This window comes from Helobdella robusta (genome assembly GCF_000326865.2).
Source record: "Helobdella robusta unplaced genomic scaffold HELROscaffold_8, whole genome shotgun sequence".
NCBI lineage: Eukaryota > Metazoa > Annelida > Clitellata > Rhynchobdellida > Glossiphoniidae > Helobdella > Helobdella robusta.
Window position 1 is genome coordinate 233,289 of NW_008705459.1, and position 9,459 is coordinate 242,747.

At 32.0% G+C, this 9,459-nt stretch overlaps 3 protein-coding genes across 3 annotated transcripts in view; all 3 read left to right on the forward strand.

The window, feature by feature from the left end:
* Positions 1 to 230: 230 nt before the first annotated feature.
* On the forward strand, positions 231 to 1,557 carry HELRODRAFT_165300 (hypothetical protein; the record flags this gene model as incomplete). The annotated part of the gene is made up of 3 exons (XM_009031926.1): positions 231 to 321; positions 905 to 1,028; positions 1,398 to 1,557. 3 exons carry the CDS (start codon positions 231 to 233, stop codon positions 1,555 to 1,557), a joined length of 375 nt encoding a protein of 124 aa, XP_009030174.1.
* A 967-nt stretch (positions 1,558 to 2,524) lies between these two features.
* On the forward strand, positions 2,525 to 6,186 carry HELRODRAFT_165301 (hypothetical protein; the record flags this gene model as incomplete). Its single annotated transcript, XM_009031927.1, has 5 exons — positions 2,525 to 2,663; positions 4,885 to 4,947; positions 5,239 to 5,622; positions 5,711 to 5,829; positions 6,088 to 6,186. The coding sequence occupies 5 exons, from the start codon at positions 2,525 to 2,527 to the stop codon at positions 6,184 to 6,186; spliced, it is 804 nt and encodes a 267-aa protein (XP_009030175.1).
* A 1,475-nt stretch (positions 6,187 to 7,661) lies between these two features.
* Positions 7,662 to 9,459, forward strand: part of HELRODRAFT_165302 (hypothetical protein) — a gene marked incomplete at both ends in the record, with an annotated part of 2,315 nt that continues 517 nt past the window's right edge. Inside the window, 5 exons of the mRNA XM_009031928.1 lie at positions 7,662 to 7,757; positions 7,864 to 7,973; positions 8,041 to 8,136; positions 8,586 to 8,727; positions 8,934 to 9,104. Of these exons, the coding sequence (XP_009030176.1) occupies positions 7,662 to 7,757; positions 7,864 to 7,973; positions 8,041 to 8,136; positions 8,586 to 8,727; positions 8,934 to 9,104 (615 nt within the window). The remainder of the gene's footprint in view (positions 7,758 to 7,863; positions 7,974 to 8,040; positions 8,137 to 8,585; positions 8,728 to 8,933; positions 9,105 to 9,459) is intronic.

A 9,459-nucleotide genomic window follows, 5' to 3' on the forward strand; every position in this document is an offset into this window, starting at 1 on the left:
AGAACTTATTAAAATTATTAATTCTATGACAATAGTAATTTATGACTAACGCATAAATTTTTTATGTCTTCTGGCAATTACAACGAAAGTCGTGAAACTTGTATTCCCTGAACTAACGCATAAATTTTTTAATTGATTTTTTAATAAATCAAATCATAAATTGACGCCCAGACCTTTCTAATACAATGAAAGCGACAACAAAAGTTCGCATAAAGACAGAACATAATGCCATGGCGATGAAGGACAGCGTAACGATCGACACTCAGGGTAATGTCTTCCATGATTTGGAACTCCACGAACGCATCTGCATCGAAGGTTCAGGTTAGTTTTTCTGCTGGTGTCGGACTGATGTCAAGTAACGAAGATGATGTTTGCGATGATTGTCGTTCTCACGGTTATGATGATGATGATTGTGTTAATACATTTTATTTCTTTTTTATTAGCTTGTTTTCTACTGTGTGCGATGGTTCCTGAATTTAATTTTAAACATTATTGTGCATTTTGGCTTGAGGTGTGTTACAAATTTTAACAAAAAAATGTTTCAGAGGTTAACATTTCTACTGCACTTTCATCATCGCAAAATTTAAATATTCACACTTTTCAATTGCAATCAAAATTAAAACTTTGTTTTCAAAAAAGCATTCTAAATGAACAGTTTCACAAAGCATTAAATTGTTATTTTAGTATCTATATTAATAATAACATTAAATTTAGTTAAAATAGACTTTTTTACTGGTGTTGAAGAAAAATAAAATGTAATAATAATATGGACTCGCAAATAACTAAATTGTAATACGTCGTAAAACAAATTTAATACAATGTTAACTTTCGGTATACTGAAATCCGCCAATCTCTACTTTATTTTCTTCTTAGCCAAAACATTTTCGAATTCCTTGGCAAACAGAAGGAATGAAATTCAAGGTAGACTCGATCGACGGGAGGTTCTCCACTCGTTCCGGTTGTTTTCGCTGCACAACAACAGATGAACAGTTTTGGTGCGATCAGGCACACTTCAGCAATAATGATAAGTTCGCGATGCCAATTGAAGATTCGTTCGAGGGTGATGAAAACGTTGAGGTTGGTTGGATGGTTGGTTGGATTTTGGTTTGCTAACTAATTGGATGGCAGATGGATTAGATGGCTAACTAGTTGGTAAACTGTTTGGCTGGTTGGTTGGTTGGTTGGTTGGTTGGTTGGTTGGTTGGTTGGTTGGTTGTTTTGTTTAATTTTTTGGTGTTAGTTGTTGCTAGCTTTTCTGACGTTAAGCCGATTTAATTAATTTCTCGCGATTAAACTAAATTTTAGATTTGTATTTTGAATTTGTCTACATTCGGACTAAATTATCACTTTAATTTTTGAATTTTGAAACATTAAACTTTATGGAACCAACCCGGCAGAACATGTTGCTGTATCAATGGCAACAACGTGGCAGCATTTCGTCTATCTACTTCCACCGGAAAGACATCCTTTGTTTGCGTATCGATGCTTCCAATAACCCAGCGTGCCCTAACTGGGCGTGCATTCTGGTTCCTCGATCTCTTTGCATATGAGATGTAGCTTTCATCTATCTGAACAATGTGTCCGAGGCCACCTATTCGTGCAGGGTTATCATAAGCCCAGTCCATACATAAATCCCGATGTAAATTGAACCAGTCTGGTAACGTGCTCCTGACGTTCAAACCTAAAAGCGCCGCAACCGTAGTCTGGCTAACGTCATTCATAGACCAGAAAAACGTGACCTGTTATATTAAATTTAAAACAACTTGCATCATCATTTTTAAACAAATGAAATTTATTTATAAAAAAATAAAAAAATCTTAAACCAAAATACAATTTGTCAGCGACTGTTGGCTACGGCTGTAGAAACTTCCATGACATTTACAGACTTGTCATCAATTTTGTTGTGCTTGTTTATTACGTGAAAGTGAACTGTAGCCGTACTACTTTTAAAATATTTTGCCTTCTACCCGCTGGTGATACACTGACGTAAAAACAGGCATAAGGGCATCTAAATCAAAAAACTTCCGGAAAATGTTCAATTAGTGAACCGGATGATTGTAGACTAAAACAATGTGAAAAATGTCACCAGGGTAATTTGGTATGTTTAGCAAGTCTCGAGACCAAATTAAAAGATTTCAGCATATTCAGAGATAATTTAAATGAAAAAAGAACACGTTGAGTACTGTGTCCAAAGATGAGACATTCAAAATGCTTTTAGACGAGTTATCAGACTCTCTTAAAAGCACCACAAAAAAACTGACAATGGAACTATCCAAAAGAAGCCGAGCGGCAGATAACTAACTGTCAGAGTTAAATATTTTGAACAACAATGTAAATGAAATAGACAAAGTACTAAATAAAAATCTTGAAAACAATTGGGCCGGTTTTAAAAATACAAAAAAAATTCATACTTTTCCAAAGTCAAAATTGAAAGATTAATGACAGACACGAGGTCTATTTAAAACTCAGTCACAAAAACTGTCAAAATTATCATACAGAACTAAAGATATTAAAAAAAAACAATATGGTAATTTTTAATCTGGATGAAAACAATGGAAACTCTAAGACTAATAATAAAGAAACAGCAATGGAATTACTGAAAACCATTTTGCCAGATCATGATTTATCGAAAGATAAAACAGACATTTTCAGATTGAGCAAACGTACCGAACAGCCGCAAAAACACAGACCCATATTAATTACATTTAATAATTCAAGTATTAATAGTTTAATTTTTGGAAAATGTTACAAATTGAAAAAATATATGAAATTCAAAAAAACAATAATTTATCAAACAATTCTAAAAAGAATAGAGAGGAATGTAAAAACCTCATAGCATTTTGTGGCTTCGAATTGCACCAATCTCCAGTTATTTTAAAATATTGTCTCTATAGTGGTGATTACGTAAATTTCAATAGATGCTTTTCTATAATGTTACCAAAACTGCTGAAAAAAGTCAACAGCTGAAGAAAGCTGGAATTTGTTTTAACAAAAAGGTTTGTTCTTTTTAAAAACATTGGAAAGTATTTCACTTTTATAATAACCCCTGAGTTGCACAGGCTCATTAAACTCAAATATTTTTACTGGAGAAGAACATACACGCTTGGAAAAAACGAATTGATGTTTTACCGTCAAGCTGGAAAGAACATAAAAAAATTAACCAGATTTATTAAAGAAAGAGAAGCTGAACGAAATAGCCTCACTACAAAATAGACCCAAAATTGTTTGAAAAACATTTTAACAATGTTATTCATTCTAGATATAAGGTCAACCTTTTAATTCATAACGGTGTTTTAGTTATATAACAGAGGTAGTAGGAGCTCTGTCGCCAATTATAGACCAGTGGTCTTGACATCAACGTCCTGTAAAATTATAGAATCGATTATGGTTGAACAAATAAAAAACGCATTCAAAAATAATTTATTTTCTCATAGACAATATGTATTTATTCCATCTCGATAAACAATCCTGCAGCTGCTCTAATTTATGGATGAGCTCACACAAGCTATAGAAAATGGTGATGCAGTTGACGTGCAGAGGCGTCATTTCAGATTTTGGTTGGGGGGGCGAACTTATGTGGTCTATGACTTAGCATGTAACACATATATATATATATTGAACGCGACAGTTAATATGGCGACAACACAACGGTTTTTTTTAAACAGAACATGAATTATGTAGGAACAAATGAAATAAATTGTATAGTGCTTGACATATAAAAATTCAAAAAGCACAATATTTTGTATATATAATTATAATAAATTATATAATTTTATATAATTATTTTATAGTGTTTGCAATTTAGAATTTTGATTTCTTGGGGGGATTGCCCCCTCTGCCTCCCCCCAAATGACGCCTCTGTTGACGTGGTCTACACTTACCTTGAAAAAGCTTTTAATAAAGTGCTGCACAGTAGACTACTATTCAAATTAAATAACTACAAAGTACATGAAAAATCGATATTATGGATTTAGTCAATCGCACGTTCCAGGTTAAATTGAATGGTCATTATTCAGATTCATTGCCAATCGCTAGTGGCTCGCCTCAAGGTGGTTCACACAGTCCCCTTCTGTTTATTTCTCTTGGGTTTGATAGATTCAAATATCCGCCCGTCGTTGTTCAGACACTATTTTGCTTCCTCTAGGGGCCATAAATTAAAGCTACGTGCATATATTGCAAGAAAACATTGCAGGAAGTATTTTTTCTCAAACAGAGTTGTTCAACCATGGAACGATTTTCTAGAGGAAGTTGTAAATGCTCCAAATTTATATCCCTTCAAATTGTTATTAGACGCTTTTTATGGAAATAGGTTGTTTGGTCTTCATTTTTAATTTATTAATTTCTGGTTGAGTATTTTTAATTTCCTGTACACATGTAATTGATTTTTTCTTGTTACTTTATAGATATTAATCAACGTTAACAGTTTTTAAAGTTTAAGTCTTCATCTTTCATCTTAGGTTTCGAAATGATCTGTTAACTTTCATTTTCTTAATTGTTAAATAAGTAACTATTTTATTTCTTTAATTTTGGTCGTTTATTATAAATTGTTGGCCAGGGGCATGCCTAAGCCGTTTTTTAAGTAAATAAATTATTAATTAATAGTCGGCTATAAACAGATGTTTTTTTTTGTTTTTTATTCAGACGATTGATTACATAAATTAAATTTAGCTGGTTTTCTTAAATAAGTTTTGATATTTGAAACAAATTAATTGCTTGGCTGAGCTGTTGATTGTAAAAATGAAAATAATAAATCGGCAACGTGTTTTATGCTGCATGAAAGTTAGATGAATTATATTATTTATCAGTTCATTTAAAGTAATAGTTACACTAAATTTCAAACTGAAAACTGACTAGTATAACTATTTTTTTAAATCAAGAATTCAGGCTGGCCATTAACAGTTAGTATGACAACGAAGAAATGTTACTGCAACCTCCAAGTTTTTAAAGGTTTGCCTCCTCATGGTCTAATGTAGCAGATGCTCTGCAGTAAATATTATGATTAATGAACTTTTTTTTGGCTCGTCAGCGTCTACACGGACCTCTGAGTCACGTTGTTAGAAACAAAGTTGCAACAAATATTTTGAATAAAAATTTTTCTGTGATATTTCATTCATTCACCAGCACTGTGCATGATTACCGGTGCGAACAGCTTCTACAACACTAATTACATTTTTTATTTAATTTTTGAAATAATTTTTTTAATATTTACCTTTCAAATAACTTTTTGCTTTCATTCAGCGGAGCAGGGCATCGTAGAGAGGTTCCTGAGAAGGCATGATACAACGGCTGCCGTAGTGCAAACCACACCTGCTCCGGCGGCAGTCGAAACTGTACCGACGATAACTGAAAAGATTGTAGAACGTACTGAACCACCGAAACCAAAGAAGAAAAAAATTCTCATTATAAAGGAAGTCTTAAGACTAGAGATTGATAGGCTGATGGAGATGATAAGAATGTCAAGAAAATCTTCTAGGAAGCCTTCAAAACCGGTCAAAGAAAGGAAAAATCAAAAATGTTTTTTTTCGGCACAACATAAATTGAACTGCGATAAAGAGAAATCAATCGAACGACATGAAAGATTAGAAAAAAGAAAAGCAAGAAAGTTCTTCAATTACGTCAGAGGTTACTTATTTAACTCTCAATGCATGGGTAGTTTGTGTAATTCATTATATAATTATTTTAAATAGTTAAAATTATTTATTATTTTCAGATATGATTTTAATCATATTCTCAACATGCGGTTTCGGTGCAACAGTTGGATTCCTTGCTGCCAGTAACATGAAGTTTCAATTATTTCTCACTTATTTATCCATTTATTGTGGATTATTGGTGTGTATGAACATAATTTTCTTGCTCAGTTTGTATCATTGAAAACATTAAAATGCATTCATATGCGTTAAATTTTTCCATTCCAACAGGAACGTACCTGACGCATGAAATAAGTAAATATTCATGTCTATACAAATAAAACTTTGATTTTATCATTGGCAAGTAATTTTATAAATTATTTGTATAAATAATTTTTAAATATATTAATGAATATTAATAAATTTTACTGAAAATTCAATGATTAAAAACCTTTCTAAGGCAAAAAGTGGGAGTCGCGTCGGAGATCACAAGGTAGCCGTTGAATACAGTAACATTATTAAATACAATACCATTGAATACAATACCATTATGTTATGAGCAGTTTGTTATTAAAAGCCAAAAAAAGACCAAAATCTAGCAAAAAATATCGTTAATCACGCTACCACAAATCTTGGCCCCCACCTCGGTAAAAGTTTAGCCCTCCTCATGAAAAATAATACATTATCAAAATTTTGGCTTCCCAACAAAGTTGTCTAGATTCGCCGCTGGGCATAGGTAACATATCTTCAACTTTATACACCTTAAATCTTGCTCAGTATTTAAGCATTACACTAAAACTAAACATTCCTCACTCTCCAATCTCAATTCTTAGGTATAAATTTTTACCCGTCTCTCACTTTTAACTATCATAAAAGCTTGTAATTACTACTTCTGAATTAAAAGTTTTCAGCGACGCTACTATCAGCGGGACATCCAACTTATTATTAATAACTGATGTTTTAAAATCTATAGTTTATTATTCGTAACCCCATTTGAGCGTTCACCGATAAATGTGTATTGATGAAAATAAATAATATCACTTTTTATAAAAATATAATTTTGTTTAGATTTTGAAATATGGAAATATAAATTTTTTATATTTACACAGAAAAACAGAGACAAAAAAGTTGGTGCAGCGTATTTGGTTGTTTTACTAATATTATTTTATGATCGTGTTGGGCTCGGACCAAATTTTGCGGTTTTCTGTAAATGAAATTTAAAATGAGTAATATAATTAACATGTATAGATATATCATTTTTTAAATGTCACGTTTTATTCAAATTTTTTTTTCAAGTGTGAAATTAAATTATTATATTATATCTTATAAAAGTTTAATTTTTTATAATCCAGGTTCTACGAGAAAATCATTACCAGCTCCATGATAGCCCGAAAATATTAATGATGATAATATAATTATATAATTAATTATTATAGCTCAACAATAGTAGTAATATTATTATTATTGTTATGGTTGTTGTTGTTGTTGTTTTTGTTGTTGTTTTGTGAGTTGACATTGTTCTAACAATAATTTCAGATAAAGTTGCTATCCAAACCATCAAAAAGACAACTTTGAAATTTTTAGTTTCTCAAATAATTAACCTAATATATTTGTAAAAACAAAATGTTTCTTAAAAAATTTATTTATTTCAAAAATTGAACGTATAGCAAAATTAAGTTTTTGAGATGCTGCAATAATGAATAACCGCACGTTCTGCATTTAGTTGAATGTAAAAGAATTATTTTTAATTACATTAGGAAACAATTTTATGCAGATGTTTAAAACCTTAATTTTTCATATATTAATTTACTTAAAAAATTTAGCCTAACAAATTGCCTTGAACAAAAATTTTTATGACAATGTAACCGAACTTTTATATCAAACCGTTTCTCCATTTTAACATTCTTAATCAAAAACCATCCACGGATCGTTGATTCAATTCTTGTCTGACTTTCATGCTGTTATTTTGTTAAGAATAACTGTGTTTTAAAAAATGTTCAGATGTTGATTTGTTGTTCAGATCATTTTTATTTAATGGAGGATTTAATTAAAACGATTGTTGTTGTCCTGCAAGCTTCTGGTCTGTCCATAACTTATGCCGAGGTTCCAGACTTTGCACTTCAGTTGAAGGTGATAGCTGCTCTAGCATTCGTGCCAGTTCAAAATGTGAATGGCGTTTTCAACGAATTGTTTGATAGTGACTACTATATCGATCACATTAATCTACTACAACCAGCTGCTGATTATTTCGAGGACGTTTAGACTGGACGACCCGACAGAAGAGGCATTCGTCGGCAGCCAATGTTCAGTCACAACCGTTGGAACTGCTTCGAACGCAGTTTTATGGTTGCCATCGACGATTTAATTAAGTAGTTGGAACACATCATCTAACTCTATGAAAATTAATTGATAGCTTGAGAACTGAGCAGAAGTACAACCAGGTAGTATCGAACACCTCATTCATGGTCGACAACTGCCCACCAGCAATAAAATCTACAGAGATGTTTCGGTCAGAATCGCGGCAGCTGTTGGCAACTATGCCATGATTAATAATATCAATATTAAATTTCAATGTTTAGAATTTATGGAACCCTGCATGTGTTCATGCAAAAATTTTCATTTAAATTTTGTACAGACCAGCGATCACTTATTTTTGTTCGTTTTGTTGACCGTGTTTTCGAATTCAGCGCAGTATGTACATGGAATTTCAAACCTAAGAGTAACGGCGACATTTGTAACCTTTCTACCTTATAACGGCCTCATTGTTTGGTGATCTTAATGTCAGGCGGTCTCAATGCTTGGCGACTTAACGTCCGCGGTCTTTTGCTGGCAATCTTTTCACCTAGATTCGAAAACGATAAGCGGCTTGAGACAATTCATTAATTCAGAAATCTCTGCTAGCAAAGTTTTTTCTTGTAAATTTTCTCCCGTATTGGATGTTATTGAACATCTCAAAAGGATCAATGTCCCGCTACTCAGCTTTGTAAAGAGAAACAACAAAGTTCAGCTCGATGACTCCCAGCCAACCACTTCGTTTGGACTGGGCATCGACGATAGATATTTTGTTTTTGTCATTCAACAACAACAATTAAACCAGCTGGTGCACTGAAACTCAACAAAAACGCCATTTTAATTATTTCAGAAAAAGATATTCAAAAAATAAAATAAAATTTTTAAAATGAATTGTTGAAAAAATGTTACACAAATAAAAAAAAACAAAAGTAAACGATTGTCTAATATGTTTAAAGTCATTTAAATGTGATATCGTTTAAGGAAACATTTAAAAAATGTACTAAATAAATAAAGAGTAATAAACAATCGGAAGGCCTAGCGTTGTGGGATGGTCTAGATGAGAGTCCTAGTCGACCGCGCGAAGAAACTTTTGTCAATCTGCACCACGTGACCAGTAGCAAAAACTCTGATTGGATGATTTCGAACCCAGTAATGACAACCAACTGTCCACCGGCTGACATCAATGTTAGCAGCCCAGTTGCAGCTGATCTCACGTTAAATGGTATAGAAAAGATAACATTAAAAATAATTTCTACATAAAAAGCTTTTTATGTTATCATGTACGTGTATATTGAAACGAAATGCAAAAATTAATAAAAATTTTGTTTATGAATCGGACAATGACGAAAAATTGAAAAACTCATTTCAAATTGAGCAATGCCAGGAATGCTGTGATATTTTTGAACAATTGTATATATATATATATATTTTTACAATATTCTATAAATTCTAACAAATGTTTGGCGTTAATATGTTTGTAGTTCGTTTTTTCGATTTTTCTCACTAAAGTTTTTTGGTGAACGTTTAGTTTATTAAAATT